The following is a 19688-nucleotide window of genomic DNA, read 5'->3' as shown; positions in this document are numbered from 1 at the left end:
GAATGCCTCTTTCTGGGGCAGCGTGCCAGGATACAGGAGTGGATCAAGTGTCTTTGCTGTGCGCTAGCACTTTTGCATGCAAGGGCTTAGCTGCAGCTTACAGAGGTAATGGTGGTTCAGATCAAAGATCATTCCAGCCCAGTACCACCCAGGGCCAAAAAGGGGTGAAGAAGGGAAGCCTCCTGGCCTCTACCTGTTTGCAGCTCAGGGACTTACTGAGCCAGCAGTGGCTTTCTGTGTGTTTGGCCACCTTCCACAAATTTGTCCTCTCAAAACCATATAAACTCTTGTTAGCCCCAAAGTCCTGCTACAAGGTGATCTACAGATGAATTGCACATTCGGGGGGAGGTGGGGGAGGGGAAACCTGAAACCTTCCTTTTTAGGGTTGGAGCTGGTATCCCAAGGTTTAGATTAATGTAGAGGCAGAAGGCTTAACTTAACAAGTAATGTTACGCATACAGCAAAGCTCAGCAAAGGCTGACTCTGGGGTGGAAAGACACCCATTTTATCCACAGGTGCCAGCACAGCCAGAGGGAGCTGCTGGGCTGTGCAACCAGGTCAAACTATTTCCCAACCACAACAGTTGGCCGTGGCAGCACAAATTATCCTCGTGCGCTTCATCCAGGGGTAACCTCTGTTCAGAACACCCCCGGCACTGACTGATACTGCAGGTCTTGCAGAGGCCCAAGGGACTTGCATAGGGCTAAGGTAACCTCTGGGCCCAGATGGCATCTTGTGACACGAGTTCAGTGCTTTTCAGTAGCCCTAAAGTTTGTGGAGCAGGAGAGGAGTAGCACCCATGAGGACATGCTAGCTTGGCTCCAAGGCGCAGGTCTGCACAGGCCTTGCAGATATTCCTGCATCCACCACACTTCAGTAAAGAATGACCACAAGTGACTGGTTGGCAGTATGACCAGAGGACATGGCCCTCAGCGAATACACGAGTGGAACAGAACCAAGTGCTGGTGAAGACACAACAGAAGAGAAACTTCTAACAACCCTGAGATATCCTTCCCTTCTGATTTCAATTTGAAATTATTTTCAGAATTTCCCATCAGGGACAACAGCTTGGTCCTTATGTCTTCTTCAGAAAAGTTTATTTTTTAACGGTCATTATATACCACATAGACCAATGTTTATTTATATACTTTAGACATACGTCAGGCTATGGTTTGGTGTAATAATGCATGTTTCAAATGCCTTTTTTAAAAAACATAAGGGCAGGATGGAAGAAAAGGTTTTTAAGCTGTTGCAAAAGGCTCTAGGAAAAAAACAATTACAAGTGTACTTCTAATTTCCATGGTCTTGATTTAAAAGATAATGCCTTTCAAGAGTCCATAACAGTAGCAAAAATCTGTATTTGTGTGCACCCATGCACATAACAGTATGAGTAAATTAGATTAGCAATATCATCTGTAAAGAAAAGCATTCTGCCTTTTGAGCTTCTCTAGCTTCTCATTTCAAAACCAGTGCATTTTCCTGAGATACTGTGGTAATACTCCAGTAACATTTTCTTCGCATCCCGCACTTTCAATGCGTGCAGCTGTCAGTGACGTGCAGGGGATCTACCTCACTCTTGCCCATCTATCCACTCTTTCGAAAACCTCATTTCCACTTTGATTACTTCCATATTGCGTGGTTGCCCTCCACAGCTCTCTCCCAGCTCAGACTTTTATAATTCTTTGAAACTGGCTGATTTGTCTGGTTGTGCCTGAGGCAGAGCTGAGGCAGACCACGTGTCTCAGGTGGATGGAGGTTGGTGCTGTTTCCCCTAGTCTGTGATCTTGGCTACAGCCCACCTGGCTGAGAACAGTACAGGCTATGAACGCTTCTTTTCCCTTCCTCTGCAAGCACTGACGACTTTATACCACAAGAAGTTTAAAGGAGGCATCATCCACTGAATGGGCTTGGGCTCAAGGTCAGTCTAAAAATGTAGAGCAGAGCCTGCCTTACAGCAGGGTCTACAGCATGCTGTCAGTGCCAGCACTGTGGGAACACCTGGAATAAAGCACTGCTCAGCAGGGTAGCAGCATCTGGCACCATGTTGGGGAAAAGAAGTTGTATTTATCTGAAGCACTTGACTCATCCTGGCTCTGTGGAGGACTGAGCTGCACAGGCAAGGTATCCAGCCCAGGAGAGGCAGGGGAGAAGGCTATCAGACCCCATTCCCAGAGGTAGGCAGGGCATCTCTGTGTGCCAGACCCATGGAGGCCAGCTCCTTGGTTCAGGGGAAATTAATGTTTTTTCTAAAGAATATCAAGCCATCTTTTGTGACCTAGTCCAAGTGGTTTGCAGGTTCACCCCCCGAGTGCATATTCCATGGGTTAAACACCTTCAGTATTGGAAACTCCTACAGAAAAGACCTCCCTCCCATTATGAATGGGAGTCAGAGACAGGAATATCAATGTAGAAATCTGGCACAGGAGGAGCATAACTATGAGGCAGAGAGAGATGGCCACACACTCATCCTGGCCAAGTGTGAGGTGATCAGAAGACCCAGGTGTCCCCAGTAGTCAAAGTCTCAATAACATTAGGCCCTGCCTGCAGCCAGGCTGTGGTTGGTTTCACACCAAGATGAGAGCTCCTCTATGGAGCAAACTCACCTCTGGAAGGCACAGTGCTGCCACTCAGGCCAACCCATAGATGGCTCTGCTCAAAGCTAAATAAAGAGGAGACATAGCTCCCAACATTTCCCAGCCAGGCAGGGAGACACACCTTGTGCTCCCATGGACTTCCACAGGAACCAAAATAAACTGGAGAGGCAACTCCATTCTCCCACAACCCATTTCACTTGTCCCAGCCTGAGTCCTATGGGCAGATGTCCTCCAGCTCCTAGGACTTCCTCAGGCCCAACACTCATCTGGAGACAGTGTCATGACTCAGTAACTGCAATGTTAAACACACACTCTCCTGGCGGGCTAGCCACTGAAGGCACCTGCCTTCAAAGAGCAGGTTTCCTTCTTGACCAATTTGGAAGCTTTAGGCAGCAATGAGGGAGTGCTTTCAGTTCATTATTTCTGGTAATTTTACTTGTATATAAAGATCTCTTTCAAGCCTCCATCAGAAAAGGTAGAAAAGCCCTGCCTGGCTGAGTCTTTTGCACCATGTCAACTTTTGACATGGTGCCACAACTGATATTTCCTTTAGACCTTCAGCTGTAATCCTGAACTGCACAGTACAGGGTGGGCTGAATGGGGAGTAGTACAGAAGAGGATAAAACTCCTTTGACACCTTCCAATCCATTACAAAGTCTGGTTTGGTCCCCACATGGTCCTATACCTACAGCCTTGCTTCCTGGGGCAGATGAACTCCTGCTGTGACCACCTTTCGCCCTCTGCTCCGTCTCTTACAGGCAGTTGCTACTGAAGACCTTCTGCAAGGCGGGAGGGAAGTGATGAGGAACTCTGTTAAATCTCTTCTTCCTCTTCACTAACAACTTCCTTCAGGTCCTGAGGCCCCTGCTCTGCTCTCTCTTTTACATAGGCTGCCTTGATCTGTTCCAGCTCGCACAGCTCTGCCTCCAGCTCTTCCCTGTGCATTGACCGCCGGTTCCTCAGCAGTTTCATGGGGAAGGGGTTTAAGTCATTGAAGGCAATGTTCATCAGCTTCCTACGATGGAAAAGACAGGTCTGGTGAACCAATTTACTGGCTGGTAACAGATGGTAACAAATACACAAGTGCATCCTGGGGTAGGCAAAGAGTAGGGCCTCAAATTTCAGCTCTCTGAGCTCAAAAATCACCAAGCAGCAGAGTCTTAAAGGAATCACATCCAATTCCTTCTCACACAAACACCAACTCAAGAAACACTTTAAACAGCCTTACACCACACCACCTTTTGAGGTACTGGTGTGCAGCCACCAGTCAGGAGACGGTGGATTGGGTGCCAATTCTGATGGCCCCGGGGGAGGAATATTCCCAACATTGAGCTCTTCTGATCACAGAAATCTTCCTCTCAGACACGTTGCCATTAAAGGTTGTGAGTGGTGTTGCGTTCCCAAATACCCCAACTACAGCTGAGAGAAACCTAGCAAGTGGCAGCACAAGTTCCAGCTGCTGCAAAAAGGAGGCTGGCCCAGACTTTGTGGCCTGCTCTGCTGTAGCATGCCTTTGCGCAAGCCAAAAAGACTTTAAGTAACACCATGAAGGGAAAGTCAAAAAGAGACAAACTGATCCGTGTCCACAGACCTGCCAATGCGCGTGCATCTCTGTTAACAGACTGGTCACAACTCTTTTTAGGCTGATGTAACAGGCAAGCAAGTACAAACCCAGGATGAGAGGGTGTCTACAATCCACAGTTCTACCTGCCATCCATGATCATTCTTGTGAAAAAGCGTAGGTACTGGTAGATTTCCACACTGTCATGAATTCTTAGGATTTCCTCCTCGTTGTATTTAAAAATCGCAAGAGCATAGCGGAAAATCACCTGGAGGGTTGAAAGATATTTGAGTTGACAGAGTCTTAGGCAGTTGAGGGACAAGGCCCTCCTGGCATAAAATATGGGGTGGGGCACACAGCGCTGCAGTAGAGGCTGGACACAGGCTTCTCCTGCTGCATTACGGCAGGCCTAAAGAAGCACAGAGCTAATCCCAAGAGAATGACCCTCTGTAAGATAATTTACAACCCCAGAGCATACCAGATCCTCCAAAAGGATCCCATAGGGATTTCACAAGGGTTCTCCAGTTCTCCCTATGCACAGGGGCAATGCAAGACTCATGTTTTCAGATAGTAACTCTCTGCCCATCTTCTGCTCCTTGTATCTGCCATACTTTCAGCTGTGTCCAGGTCACAGAGCAGAAGACACCCTGGCCTGTCAAAGAGCTGTTTCATAGCAGGATTACCTGCTAAAAAGTGCCAGGGATACTGTGCACAGTAGCAGGGACTAGGTCTCCCTACCGGCAGCAAGTACACAGACGACACAGATGCTGGGAGGCATCAAGGTACCCTACCAAACAGGCAGGACAGGACAACGCCGTGTCTCTTCGACACGTGTATGTCCATCGCCCTGCCAACATGCCACAGATGTGGTGCAGATGGGAGGAAGGCCTAGATGGAGAACTGCACCTTAGTTCCCTCGTACAAGAAGGCATCCCACACTCGCAGGAGGATGTCGCTGACCAGGCTGTCCACAAAGGCCACCAGAAACCAATTGAAGGTGATGAGTGAGACATCAATCCGATACTGCTCAAAATGAGCCGTGAGACGAGGCAGCTTCTCTGACAGGAAATCTTTGAAGACTCTCTGGTCTACCTAAAGTTGACAAAAAAGAAAACAATGAAGTCCTAGTCAAGAGCAGTCCTGGCGCTGGAGGAGAGGAGCAGTGCAACAGGACAGAGGCCCACGCATGCCATGGTAATCACTGGTGCTGCCTTCTAGCCTAACCACACCCTAGGAAGAGCAGAGCATCCTTTGTCTCCCAACCCTTCAAAATTACTGAGCAGCGTGCTTGTACGCTGTACCCAGTGCAAGGTGTGGAGCTGAAACAAAGCCAAGATACAAGCAGAGATACATACATTCTTCTCACTCAGAGGATCATATTCCTTCCCAACCTCAAAGTCAAGAGGGAAAATGCTGCCACATCTTCCCACATCGGTATTACTGGGATTTTCTGTGATGTCATGAGCATCCAACTGCATGACAGGGATTAAAATCTTCCCAGGTCTGAATGACTGCACATGGCCCAACAGAATAAACACCTAGAATTCCTCTGACTTCGCAAGCAGGACCTGATCTTCTCACTTAGCTTCTCTTTGTGGTCTGAGTACTATTTGTGCTCTGCTTCTGGTTCCACGAGCCGAGACACAGAAATGCAGTTGGTGAGATCCTGGACCCAAGCTTATAAAGGCTTCATCTCAGGGAAGCCATGGTTTCATGAGGGGAAGCACTAAGGAGGCAAGGTCGTGGTTAGGTCTTCCCCTATGCCATGTCATACTACTGCCCCAGCTGTTTCAACCCACTTAGCTGTGGCACAGTGGTACAAACCAGATGAGGTGATATGCTTGGTCTTTAAAATCTGCAAGAGCTAAACCTTAAGTTTTCCAGCCAACTCAGAGCTTTCACTTTATCAAGCCAACCCACAAAGCATGACCCTAGACCTTCCTCTTTACGTGGGTCTTGGCTAGACCTTCAGAGACCAACCATGAAGTCAGAAAGTCTTTCTAAAAGAGGCTCCCTCAGCTGACAGTCTTTTCTCACCAAACGTAGGGAAGCCTCTGTGTCTTCAGTCTGCCACGTTTTCCCTGTCAATCACTATTTGTCAAGTATTGAGTGCTGCCTATTAAATCTCACAGCTAACACTACCTGCTCTGGATAAACATTCTGCTATCTGCACAGTGATTTGGCTGCTTCCCCAGTCTGTGGGTTGGCCTCTCCATCAGCACACCACTGTCCCAGTAAACATTAGCCAACGAATTCAGTGGCGCAATCAGTCACTCTCAGCTACTGATGCTTGTAGCCTCATCTATTGTGGGCCCACAGATACAACCCTCTTCTCTCTGAAAGGACCACACACAATAATGACACTAGGCTCACCAGACTGGGCACTGCTGGGTGTTGGTGGTATGGGTACACAATTACAACTCCATGGAACTATATGGGATTTATCTTGGCTCTGTGTCTGCCTGGGAGGATGTAGTATATCTGATACAAGACAACACATCTTGAAAACCTTGAAATCCAGTGACTTTGAACTTTGAAGGGTAAGTTACTCACAGAACAACATTTACATCAAAAAGCCAGAGGGCTTTCTGATCTGCAGGGAACCCCAAAGCCAGAACTAACACTGTATTTAATCATGAACTGAGGCAAGTATAGTGAATATAAAAATCTCAGTATTTTCTTTCATCTGCACATGGCACTCCAAAGATAGGGTGCAGTTTCCAAAGAAACATCTGAAGGGATGCACAATGGTGCCTTCCTCATACTTAGCTCTACACATGTTCGAGTTTGCTGCTTCACCTCTACTAGGCCCTCCTTAAAATAAGTAACTGTGCAATTAATGGGCACCTTCCTCCTGACTAACCTGACCTTCAAGGAGGGGCACCTCCTGACTCAGGAGTGCTGTCCAATTTCCTAGTGCTGGGGATCAATTTTGCTGCTCCTGTGCGTGTAACAACTTTGTACTCTCAAGTCTACGACACCTCTGCAATGGAAGAGATTGCAAGGTGGTATCACTGTCCTGTGCGAAATCAAACACACTGCAAGTTGACTGCTTGCTTTTAAACCTTTACTGTAAATCACTGCATCAGAGTCCAAGCAGATGTGAGGGTGCCCAGCTCACCTGTGATGTTATCAGTGTGTCACTGTAGTAGTCTGCCGGCATTAGGTTCTCCACAATATGGACTAGGCACCAGAAAGCACTTTCCTCATTTTCCAGGACCAGGAGGGCAACAGCTGCCAATCTGTGATGGACAAGATATGGTGAGGCAATGCAACACTGCAGGAGGAGAAACAGGCCAGCACAGGAACTGGAGAATCCAAGATTCCTCTTGGCACGTCTCTAGCTCCATGAGCATCCAAAACATCAAATGTGGCAGGACAGTTGGTCAGAGAGACGAGTGGTCTGTTCTGAGGGTTTCTGAAGGAACCATGGGGCTGTGATTTTCTTTCCCATGTGCCCCTGTCAGCAAACAGGAAGCATCAAATACGGAACTGGTGTGACAAAGCCAGACTCCCCAGCTAATGGGATGTTCTGTAGATCTGCTGAATTTAGCAGTGTGCTGATTTTGGCTATTTCAATACAGGAAAGAGCTCACTCAGAGATACTCCATATTATGTGACATAGCTCACCTTTCCACACATTATTCTACAGCCCTTACCCCCTTTCAGTCAGACTGGAAAGATGATGTCCAGTATCAAGGGCTCTCTAGAGGGGAAAATGTCTTGCTGAAGACTGTCCAAAGAACAAGAGGAATAGCTTACACAGACTTTCCTCATGTGAAAAGGTCCAACCAGAAATTCCCTTCTTGCAGCTAGCGCCCAGTGCCTCTTTTACTTGGCAACACGCTTCTAAGAAGTCTGGTTTTATCTTTCCTATAGCCTTCTTTGGGAAGTGAAAGAAGCTTTTAGACTTCCTGAACCTTCTCTTATCCAGACAGAACCACCCCAGTTTACTCAGCCTATCCTCATGTCATTTGCTGCAACTCCCTCATTTCTAACACTTCCCAACATTTCCTCCAACTCTTCTCAGCAAAAAGGGGAATCATGAGGGTGTTTTTCTGCTGAGCACATTAAGACTTAGAAATTCAGCCCCAGCTTCATGCTGTTATTCTGGGACTGCCTCACTCTACCACCTATAGCTGCTCCTTCCTATTCTGTAACTATGGAGATGCCGAACAAGTGCATCCTGCTGCTTGCTTGATCCCAGCTACGTCACTGGGTGAAAAAAGACATCAAATGCAGAATTCTGCAGGAAAATACCTAGAGCCAGGACAGAACTCTAGAGAGGCAGGAGCCTGGGGTTGCTTGAATCACAGCCTAGAGTATGTGATTCACCTTCTCAATGCTATCCCATGAAGAAGCCGCATACCTGGCTCCTCACCTGTTCAGTCCCTGGCAGTATCCAATGGCAGGATTGTGCCAGGAGAAGGCCAGCAATACCCTCCGGAGCTTGGGGATGAGCTGGGAAGTGGGAGAGGAAAAATGTTTGTTGTTGGTCAGTGTGCGGGGCAGGTCGAGCTCAATCTGCCGGCAGGCAGGGTGCTCAGTGCTCTTGCTCTGCCGTAACAGCCGTTGGTAGTGGTCAGGCAGATGGCTGCAGTGCCGGCTGACAATCCACCTCCAGACCCGTTGCCGATGCTCCACCGGAATGCCACTTCGGATCAGGCTCTTCAGCTCTGCAGAAGGGCTCAGCTCTCCAACGCTGTTCCACCTGTCACGGAGTGGCTTCTCCACTACTTCCTGGCTCCGCAGGTTGTTGGACTTTATCTCCAGAGCTTGGATTTTGGCCAGAAGTTTCCAGTCCTCAACTTCATAGTCAGGTACAGTCATAAACCCATACTCGTCATACTCACTGGAGGGACCCAAGGCAGAGGTTAGTTCAAAGGACAGTGCACCAAGGGCCACTCGCTGCTTGAGGCCATGCCAACTAGAGCCTGCTGCCAGGTTCCTGTCACCCATGCTGGAGCACAGGTACTCGTCCTTCACTTCTCTAGCAGCTGCACGTGAGAGCCTGCCATGCCCACTGTCTCAGAGCCTTGAAGATAAATGAGAGCCTGCAGCAATGGCATACACACACAAACTCAGGTGCAACTTTGCTTTGAGCTACAGCCCAACCTCATCAGACCTCTCTCACCTCGCCTGCTCCCCTGTCCCTAAGGGACTATCTAGCTCAACCTGTCTACCTTCTCCCTACCATGTCCTAGTGCAGAGGCAGTTCTGTAGGAAGGGACTGCAAAGGCTCTGGGGCATCAGACCAAAAAACAGAGATCCACAGTCCCTTCTGATATCTCCCTGTACACAATACAAATCTCCTACTAATTGGAAAACACCAGGAGCGCTGATGGTATAGCTTGTTGAGGGTTTGTGCATCATCAGTCCACAGGCTGCAATACTTGTAAGATATCAAGCTTGGCCTCGGGGTCTCATCTCCCAAGCTACCTGAAGAACCTGCGAGTCTGACCAACCAGATGAAATGGAAACTGCTACAGAACTGGGGCACTAACTGGGCAGGAAAGCATAAATACAAATGCAAGGACTCCAGCAGCGCTGGTGGCAAGGCTCTCCGGAGGCCTCCAGTTCAGCCCCCCTTCAGGCTTATCCCCAGCACTAGAACAGGGCAATGGTGGCTTTGTATGGCTGGGACTAGAAAACCCCAAAGGATTGAGATCCCCCACCTCCCAGGTGGCCTCCTCTCCTACAGGAGTTTATCCTCATGTCCAATGTTGACCTCCCATGCACATCATGGCTGTTGTCACTTGCCATACTGTCTGCCACTGCCAAGTAAAGTTTAGCTGTACCATCTTTAACTTCCCCTTCCTACAGTGATATGCTGCTATCAGATACTCGTGGTCTCCACACCACCAAACTAAACCACCCTCCTCAACCTCCACTCCTAGGTCACGGCTCCAAGTCCCCGCTATAGAAATGTCCCCAGATCTTTCTCGCCTGCGCATTCCCCTCCATGGCCAGACTCCTACAAGGGTGTGAATATCCCCATGCTCTTGCCTCTTACCTTACAGCATTCAGATTAAAACCTTGTTCTGCTTCTTTCTTCACATCCCACTGGAGTGCTTCCTGGATGAGGTTCCTCACCAACTCAGCATGGGAGCTGGGCAGGCCAGGCACAGCCTCCTGCAGCTTCCGCAAGACTGTCAGGTATTTGCTCTCCATCTGGCAGTTTCGTGCTTGCAGGCAGGCACACTGATGGGGAAAAAGAGGGAATGAGCTGGCTCATTGATGGTTCTTCCTGCGTTGCTACTGCTCTCTACTGGCCTGGTCTGCACATAAAGAGAAGACTCCTGAACAGCAAAGCTGCAAAAAACACATCCAGCAGTTTTCTACAGTCAGTGGAACTGCAGCCATGAATGAATCACCGTGGTCTCTGAACAAGCACAAGCTGCAGTAGCTAACACGCAAATAAGTTGGTTATTGAGTGGGAGACCTATTACAGCATCACCTACTTTAGCTACTGCGTTGCATCAGTGGATGGCCATATCCCAGCCAGCTCGGCTCAGGACACAACCAAAGAGCCACCACTGCAGCTGAATTCTCTGCAGGCTTTTTCCCTGCAAGGAGACAAGTTCTTTACCCCACATTGAACTGTATCCTGACAAAACACACCACTCCACCACTGAGCTACGACCACACCATTTTCAGGATACACGGTAGCACCACAGACAAGGTGACCACATGCCCCTCAGCAAGCCCAGTCCCATGGCACTGGTACACAACATTCCTCAAGCACAGGAAGCCCAAGTGAGTTCAAACAGCAGGACAGTCCCTGCCACCACCATACTGCTGGGCAAACAAAGCAGAAAAAAGGAATGAAGACTGTCCACAAGTGGGGAACTGAGGCCACACAGGTGACTAAAGTCACTCAATGTCTCACAGGAAGCAAAATGAAGACTCCTGCTCCGTGGGAAGCAGCAGTTGAAAACAAAAACAAAACAAAAACCACAGAGAGAATTAGGCTGCATACAGAGGGGACGGAAAGGAGCGTGGGATACTGTCATACTACCACTTTAATCAGCATTTTGCGTCACATTGAGCATGTTGGTGTGATTACTTCTTTTCTGAAGGTTACGGCAGTTTCAGGATCAGAGAAGGGCAGCAAGTTAGGAGGTAGGCAGGGTTTCAAAGGACTAGAAAGCAAACAGATGTAAGAATGGCAATAACACTTCAAAAGCAGCTTTTTGCCCTGTTCCAGAATCCAAGACTGTGGAGACATACCTTAAAACCCAGGGAAAACCCACAGAACAAGTGCTAGCACACATCACCAGCCTGGGGAAGTGGTTCGGGACCAGAAGGTAGGATTAGACAAGTCTGAGAGTAACCAGGTTATGCACACTTAAGGCTAGAAATAAAAACAGAGCTTAAGAAAACATAAGAACTCTGGTCTAGCTGCAGGACCTGAGAGTGCTGCCACCTGGTAGTGCCAAGCCTGGTACAGAAAACAAGACTAGATGGAGCCAGGGCTCAGTCAGTCTGCCAGCTCTCATTACACGTAGTGTTGCTTTTTTATTTGTCTCCAAAAGCATAGCTGAAATGCAGAAATCTGGGTTAAGTTTCAGCATCCTTAAGACTGAGCTGTGCAGGTATTTTACTTTTATTGAAGAATGAAAATGATCATGTCTAATTCGGGAACACCACAAAGCAGCAAAAAGATCACACTAAAAAAACACATTGAGAAGAAAGCTTATTCCTGGTGTGTTTTGGACCAAAATCCATTCCAGTGTCAACTTAGGAAAGAAATTAGTAACAGCTCTCACCAAGGAAAAACAGTCATTTTGCCTTACCTTCATCAGAAGGGCTTTTTCATTTTCAGCAACGCTTGTCCAGAGTCGAGTAACCTGGTGGATCTCTGAGTTGAGAAATTGGTTCTGGGTTTTGTATGCATCAATATCATCCTGCCACGAAGCAAAACAGTCACACAAGGAGAGTTCTTAAGGGGGTGGGAATCCCCTCTCAGTTCAGGGACCTCAGGTGTGGATTGTGTTAAGGACAAGAAAATATCTCAACAATTTTGTGTTCTGGGGAGAAGACAGGACTCCCCAGGACAAATATTGCCTACAAAGGAAATCAAGGCACAACATTAAATAGGAGTGTCACACATGGACAAGACACTTGAAAATGCTAAGTGCACTGCATGTACATGCTTAGAAAACACAGAGACATTCAGGTGATATAAAGCTAGAGAAGTACCTAAATAAGATGAAGAATATATGTGTTTTGTTCTATCTTTTTTAAAAACTGACACAAATCTCAGCCCCACGGCTGGCAGCAAAAACAAACTGTCTCTCACAATGTAGTAAGTGGCTCTTTTGGCAGTTCTCCACCCCACGCTAACTGGTCATTATAACTGTGCATATAGTGACATACAACAGGCTAGATTTGAAAAAACCAGGATGTATTGGGAAACTGTTTGCAAGAGGGCAACATAGAGGAACAAAGCTAGTGAAGGCAGCAAGTAAGACTGCAGCTGTGAAACAAAAGAATAGCAAAGAAAAAGGCAGGCACTGAATGGTGACACAAAGTCAAACAGAACAGCTGAAGCTGAAGCTGAAACTGCCCCAGATGCTTTGGAGTGCCCTATTGGTATCAGGTAAGCCCCTTCCAGCCTGCCTCTGGTTTTGAGACAGATGGAGCAACTAGCAGTATACTCTGTGCGTCCCACAAGGAACACCCTCCCACTGAACCAGAGGGCACAGAAGTGGGAACCCCCAAATGTGGGAGCCCCCAGACTTGTGCTATCTCACACACCTTCAGGTGCTCAATCTCCTCTTGCTGCTTGTACAATGTCTCTGCAGTGATAGTGTTGGCTTCTTGCAGGGGGTCAGAGAATTCTCGGGCCATCTGCTCCGTCAAGGCCATGATGACTTCCTGTTTGGCGTGGTTCTTCTCCATCAGAAGCTGCACGTGCTCCTTGAGTTCCTGGATGTGGCGGTCTCTCAGAATCAGTATCTGCTCCAGTTCCTTCTTTTCTTGCTCAAGAGCTTCCAGTCGACTGGTGAGATCTGCGATTTGTCTCACTTTGTGACGCACCATTTCCAGCCTGTCCTTATCTTCTGCTGCAGTGAGATACATGCTAGATACTCGCTTCTCCTGCTGGGCTGCCTCTAGGGCTTTGTGGAGAAGTTTAACCAGCTCCTGGAAAGGGAATGCAAAGCCATTACATCACAGTGCTGCGCAGGGCAACAGCAGCATGGACAGCACAGACCCAACCAGTAATGAGTTAACAGTGAAAGGTCCTGAGGATCTTGAAATTGACTCCTTTCAGAAGCAAAACTGAATGCAGCAATCTTGAAAATCACAGTGCTTCACCAGTAGAGAAGGCCACACTCACCTTCTGTGACTTAACTTCCTCTGTGAGTGTCAGGATCTGTTGCTGTAGGACACTCACTTTATCCACTGCGTTCCTCTCCCTGGACAGTTCTTCAGGCAAGCCTGGGAAGCCACTGTTCATCCACCTGGCTTTCCTAACCCAGTTCAGCCTGGGCTCCATCCTCCCATCCTCTGGGGTCCCCTCCTTAACTGAAGGGAAATAGAGTTAATTAACACAGAACTCTTGCTACTATGGCCTCCTGAGTCTTGCTGTGGGGGAGACTCATAACAGCTCAGCGGAGAAGACTGACACAAGGACAAGGAAAATTGACCTGCTGGAATCCACAAGGTTGAAGCACAGGCAGTAGGGATCAGTCACAGGTACACCCAGAATAAACAAAGCCATGATGTTTTATGGCACCTGTTAACCCACCTTGCACCCCGCCCATCTATCTTGCACACACCAAATGCAAGTTACCACCATGGAGAGGTAACTTCCCAAGCATGCGGTGGAGCTGCTGAACTTAGCCTGTGACCGTGCAGCAATTTAGCTTCTACCTCAAAGAAACACCAGTATGGGCTGGCACCATGGATGGCATTTTTGCCATCTGCAGAACGTTCCAGAGATAGGAGATAGACAGATGCAGCCTGAAGCAGAACCAAAAGAGTCAGTCTTGTGCCAACAACACAGGAAGGGACCCGAGACAATGTGATAGAGTTTTCATGTCCCATTACGACCGGCCACCCTCTCACTCCCTTTCCTGCTAAGTCTGACTCCCTGCTAGAAGGCATCATACTCAGAACAGCTCACGCAGCTCAGTAACAAGCACCTGCACACCCTGCCTCCACTTCTGCCTCTCGCTCCTCATCCAGGTTCTCAGGATGCTCCTGGAATTCACTGAAGCTAAAGACGTTCCCATTGTTCCCCCAGAGCTGCTTGGAGCCACAGATATTGTAGACAGTGTTTCTGAAACAAGAAGAGATCAAGACAGCCTAGTGAACAGGAGAAGTCATGATCACTGCAGTCAGTGCATATTCAAACTATTCAATGCCTTACCTCTCCTCATATTCCACCCCTCCTCCCAAAACCTATGCCCTTCATGTGGGGAGAAAATGAACTATTCACAGCACTGTTCACTGGTGCATCTGAGGGGAGCAAGGTTGTAACTGGTGTAAATCAGGAAGGTGCCTCAAAATCAGTACCAGCACAGCAATGTAAATCCGCTGGAGATCTTTCCCCATGTGCTTGAGCCCTGTACCTAAAATGCATCAGCCTGGACAGAGGGATCAAAGGTAACAGTAGACCAATCACATCCCTCCCTTCCTCCCTCCCCTCTCTCTCTCCCTCCCTCCCTCTCCTCCTCCTTCTTTCCGTCTCTCCCTCTCCCTCCCTCCTTCCCTCCGTTTCTTTCCTTAGCTCACTGCGGAAATCCCAATGTGCCAAGAAAAGCTCAGCCATCTACAGCACAGCCAAAACTGCCACAATTATATTTGAAGCAGTCACAGGACCTGTGCTCTGAACCACATTTAATAACCTTGTAACAACAAACTCAATAGACTTTGATGCCGTAAAGATATTCAGGAAGAAAACTGCAATCAGACCCAGAACCAGTTTGTTACAGCTGCTGCTATCAGATATTGCCAGAAGTCCTAAGAGATGACTTTATAAAATTATGCAGAACCACAAATGCACAAGTATTTTCTGTAAAACCTACACAGGAGAGTGAGACAGTTGCCTATCTCTACAGAGGTCTTTTCCCTTCTCCTCCTGTGCTGTCCATCAGCTGAAACAAAACAAGCCCCTTGTTTTGAATCTACAACTCAGTGTCAGCTACTTCCTAACTGTAAACGAAGATGGTATTTAGATATTGTTCTCCTTTTCCCGTGTTACTATAAGGCTCCACAGCAGAAGAGCAGACATTTCTGACCTCAGGGAACATACTGGCACGTAAGATGAGCAGACCTTCATTCCCTGTAGTCTGCAGTTGGCACTCATCCAATGCCACTTTCCTACTTTTCTCTACCTCATGCACTTTGTTTTTCCTCTGAGACAGCAACAGCTCAGGGATCTGATGAACTTAGCTGAAATCAGACATGCTACACTCATGAAGAGTGATAGTGATAGAGCCTGAAGAAATGTTCACAGAACCAGGGGAGCAATACAATTTGAAGCTGAAAAGAGGCAATTGTTATTCAAGCTAGAAAAAGCAAGGCTGGGGAGGGGGAGGAGATATGATCATATTATTTTTAATCAAAGTGAGGAGGAGAGAATGCATACCCTGCAAAATAGTACAGCTGACTCTGATCCTCTTTGGTCCCATGGGGGATCTTTCTTCCTATCAGCATCAGATTGTAGCCACAGTAGTGGTGGTAAAAAGCAATAGCCAACCTCCCCACCAAAAACATTTGGCAGGTGCCAGGCTACCTAGAACACCTGTGGCCATTTACACATTTTTGGTTACGTGTAAATAAGTGATTAGGACACACTTAAGGAGATATTGATGGGAGTTGTCTTTGTGCAACTGTAACTGCCTAAGGCTTATAACTTTAGCCCTGATGGAGCTACACATTGCAATTGCAGACAGCAGCATCATTGTAGGCAGTGGGAATATTCACATACTTGAAACTCAGCAAGCAGTAGCAAGCTGTGCTGTGTCAGACCACATTACAGGCTCAAGCGCCTTTTGCTTGGAGTTCCTGCTTTAGAAAGTGCACTACCTTCAAGGTCCTTTGAAAGCATTGGAAAGTGCTAACGGGCTTCTATCACTAGCCTACAGAGTACAGCTCAACATGCCCGTGTGCCCTTCCAAGAGCGATGTGCAGGTGCATCGCAGTAGGCATACAAACCACCACCTGCACTGAAGAAAGCTTAACCAAGCCCTAGGTCTGCCACTGGGATCTTTGCTAAGAGAGCTAGAGGATGTGAAATGCATTGGAACAGGGGGATGTGAAAGACCCTCTGGCAGGAAGTTTACTTTTGCCCGGAATGTCCTTCAAAAAGATACTTCATGCTTCTTCTACCTAGGCAAGAGTCCCACTTCACACAAAACATGACAGGCAAGGAAGGCACAAAGTGGCTTGTCAGCTGCACTGCAGCTCTCCTTGGGCACTTACTGTATCTCTGTCCAAGGATGCTTAAGGGAGATGTTCTGCAAAGCAGTAGATGTTTGGGGTGCAGGCAAAGACGCTGCCTTTAAACCCACTGCTTCTGTTGGTGTTTTCACCGGAGGCAGAAAGTCTTCATTGTCACCAACACCTATGTAAAAACAAACCAGGACACAGAAGCAAGTGAACAAAACAGAATTCCATTGGACTTTGGCTCTTCCGTGTAAATTGAGAGCCACAACATTTTACTACAGGTGTACATTCATGTTCAACTGGCCAGGTGGAGCAAGTTCAGCAGAGCAGGTTTCCTTAGTTTTAGGTGAAATTACAGAAGGTTCCATGTACAAATAGAGTCATCTATTCAAGGACAATCAAGTGACTTCAACCATTTGTAAATGAGAATGACTAACTGTAAACAATCAAACTTAAACCGCCTAAAGGAATAAGGAAGGGAGCTGTTGCTGATCTTTTCCCCCATCCCAAACAGTGTTTGATAGTTTTAATGTGCAGATAACACTCCACAAACACAGTCTGTAACCAAATTATTGCCTGCTGTAGCAAAATGCCAAGGTACCCAGAACCTTTTACAGCAGACACTTACTAGGGACGGGGATATTTGTTTCAAACAAAATGTGCATCTGGTCATAACTAAACAGGTGGCCACCCTGCTTGTGCCCTCTCCTGAACCACCGGCCTGTGCACTCCCACTGCTGAAAAAAAACTTGCTTGCTGTAAATTTCACAGGCCTTACAAGAGGAAGGGGATATACCAAATGTGCACACTTCATATGCATGAGGAAAATCAAGAGAGAATTCATGATAAGATCCATAAGCATCTCCAACCACATGCTGTGCATTAGAAGACAGCCAATTCACATTCATCCATAATAAGGCCAGAAGTTCCAAACATCGACCAAGCATTGATAGTCAGCACCTGCATTTAAAAACCTCAACAAAACCTCTGCCCACTTACAGACGAGGAGCACCATTCATCATTGGGGAGCTGAAAGCAAAAGAAAGGCCAATGTATGCGACACCTACTTGTTCTGCCAGTCAGAGGTTCATTGACAAGCTGGGAGCTGCCCACAGGAAATCTGCTCTGAGCGTTGCAAAATTCCCAACGTCTCATTTGTAGCTGCTGCAGCCAGTACATCATTGCCTGTTTGCTGATTGCCTAACATAACACAAAACAGGAAGGAGAGGGGAATAATCTCATCAGCATGAGACACATCCTGAAGGGCTGACCACCACTTCGCTGCCCAAGTCAGCAGAAATAAAGGCCAGCTGTGTCAAGCCTATGCTACGTCCTCTGGTCCTAACACTGATTTGGGAGGACACAGTAAATCTTCAGCATGGCCTTAGTAACAGAACCTCAGTGGACTGCTGACCTCATTTTAAACATGTTTTGGTTTACTATGCTCCAAGGCTAAGCAGCAATGTCACCATTACTTTAGCCAGGAATCACCCACAGAACTTCTTAATAGCGATTTTCACAGAGATAAAAATCTAGCAAAAGTTCCTGCTGGAGCAACCATTTTAGACAGAGGAGCTCATTTCTGTTCAGCAAATTACCTGTGGACTGCAGGACTCCTCAATGATTTTAATTCAGCACCCAGTTCAGCTTTTACTCTTATTCTGTTAAACAATGGCCATCTCACAGGTAATGGAGTCCCAGTCTTGCCAAAACAATGCAAGTAATTTAGGCCCAAATGTAACAGTCCAGGCTGGGAGGACTAAAGTGAAACTCAAGCTAAGAGGTATCTTAGCAGACATGTGTCTGTCCTGACTGGGAATGTTTCGTAACAGGCCCCACAAGAAGATGCTGTCCCTTACCTTCAAAGTAAAAACTCTGCTTGGTGTTCTGATCTCAAAAACCCCTTCCCCATTTTCCACCTTGCAGTCAAAGCTGGCGCTGTAGAGATCAATAGACCCCAAAGGGTTGATGTCCTGTGCAGTTCTGTAGTATAGTAAATGACATTTGTTTTCATCGTAAAAGAACCACCGAGACTTCCAGGTCTTGATTGGCCCCTTGATGCCCAGCTTATTTAAATAGCCACACAGTTTTTTTCTGGCTGTTTCTCTGCTGGGTTTCAGCTGTACATTTTCCAGTTCTCCAGAAGAGGAAAGCAAGTCTTTCTCTTTCACTGAGGCTCCATTGCAGCTGTTATTGTCTGGACTTGACTCCACTAAATTGCCTGGAGTGGCAAGGGGACAAGCTCCGCTTTCTGGTCCTTTTTTCATCTCTTTCAGGAAATATACTCAGAATTGGATTGAAACAGGAAATTCTCTAGGTAAATAAGTAACAGCAGATCCCGACTATATCATCACTGTTATAGAACCTGCAGCAAATGAAAAAGGAGGAATAAGCACAGGTCTGGCACACGACAAAAATATTCCCTTGCTTTCAAACTGCCCAGCCAAGGTCTCCAACTTCTACTTTTGGTCATTGCTCCCCGCCTTCCTCGGCTCAGATGACCTCTATATACCTGTTTTCTCCCTTTTGCATTCCTAAATTAGCTGGACTAGCAGCCAAGAAGCAGTACCACAATCTCCTGAGTGAAAAATAAGTACAGTCTGTGGGCATACCAAATCAACAGCAATAACCAGGGCACTTGAAGCCACAGACAACAATGTTAAGTAACAGTTGCAGAAAACATGGCAAGATAACAAGCCTTGGGAGGCCACATACTCAGGTCAAGGGATTTTAGGTAAGTGTATCCTGGCACTTCCACTGATTGTTCAGCTAGTATTTTAAACCATGATGTCTGGAGAAAAATCCAGCCTCATGCAGCATCCTTATAAATCACTTGTGTCAGTTGAGGATTGCTGTTAAAAAGCCTACATGCCATGTGTTAGGTCTCCATCGAGTAGGCCTCATATGGTGGATTATGTACCAGATAAAGTAATTCTGTGATCCTTGCAAAAGAGACTTAGTTGCTCAGTGGCCAAAGTAACCTGCTGGGTTCCCAAGAGGAAGGCAATGTGCAAGAGAAAAATAGAAAAATAAGGCTGGAAGGAATCTGTGGAGATCTCTAGTCCAACTTCGCTCTCAGAGAAGGGGCCAACTTCAAAGCCGTAGCCAGCTACTCAGGTCCACAACCAGATGAA

At 47.2% G+C, this 19688-nt stretch overlaps 1 protein-coding gene across 1 annotated transcript; it reads right to left on the bottom strand.

The window, feature by feature from the left end:
• Positions 1-3211: 3211 nt before the first annotated feature.
• On the bottom strand, positions 3212-18821 carry TBC1D2 (TBC1 domain family, member 2). Its single transcript, XM_009582642.1, has 13 exons — positions 18414-18821; positions 17622-17754; positions 16591-16732; positions 14307-14443; positions 13499-13686; positions 12916-13302; positions 11952-12062; positions 10169-10356; positions 8537-9007; positions 7277-7397; positions 5062-5247; positions 4302-4423; positions 3212-3609 (listed from the first exon to the last, which is right to left on the bottom strand). The coding sequence occupies exons 1-13, from the start codon at positions 18819-18821 to the stop codon at positions 3408-3410; spliced, it is 2796 nt and encodes a 931-aa protein (XP_009580937.1). The 3' UTR covers positions 3212-3407.
• Positions 18822-19688: the final 867 nt, after the last annotated feature.

The sequence above is a fragment of the Fulmarus glacialis genome, unplaced genomic scaffold (genome assembly GCF_000690835.1).
Source record: "Fulmarus glacialis isolate BGI_N327 unplaced genomic scaffold, ASM69083v1 scaffold45047, whole genome shotgun sequence".
NCBI classification, from domain to species: Eukaryota; Metazoa; Chordata; class Aves; order Procellariiformes; family Procellariidae; genus Fulmarus; species Fulmarus glacialis.
This window is presented reverse-complemented; position numbering and strand designations above follow the sequence as displayed.

What these genes read in the sequence shown, in the direction of transcription:
- TBC1D2 (XM_009582642.1), bottom strand. Translation starts at nt 18,821, where the DNA reads ATGAAAAAAGGACCAGAAAGCGGAGCTTGTCCCCTTGCCACTCCAGGC. An exon ending in GCAGAGTTTTTACTTTGAAG is followed by an intron (nt 17,755 to 18,413) that starts GTAAGGGACAGC and finishes GTGTTATGTTAG; the next exon opens with GCAATCAGCAAACAGGCAAT. An exon ending in TCTTGTACGAGGGAACTAAG is followed by an intron (nt 4,424 to 5,061) that starts GTGCAGTTCTCC and finishes TCAACCCTCCAG; the next exon opens with GTGATTTTCCGCTATGCTCT.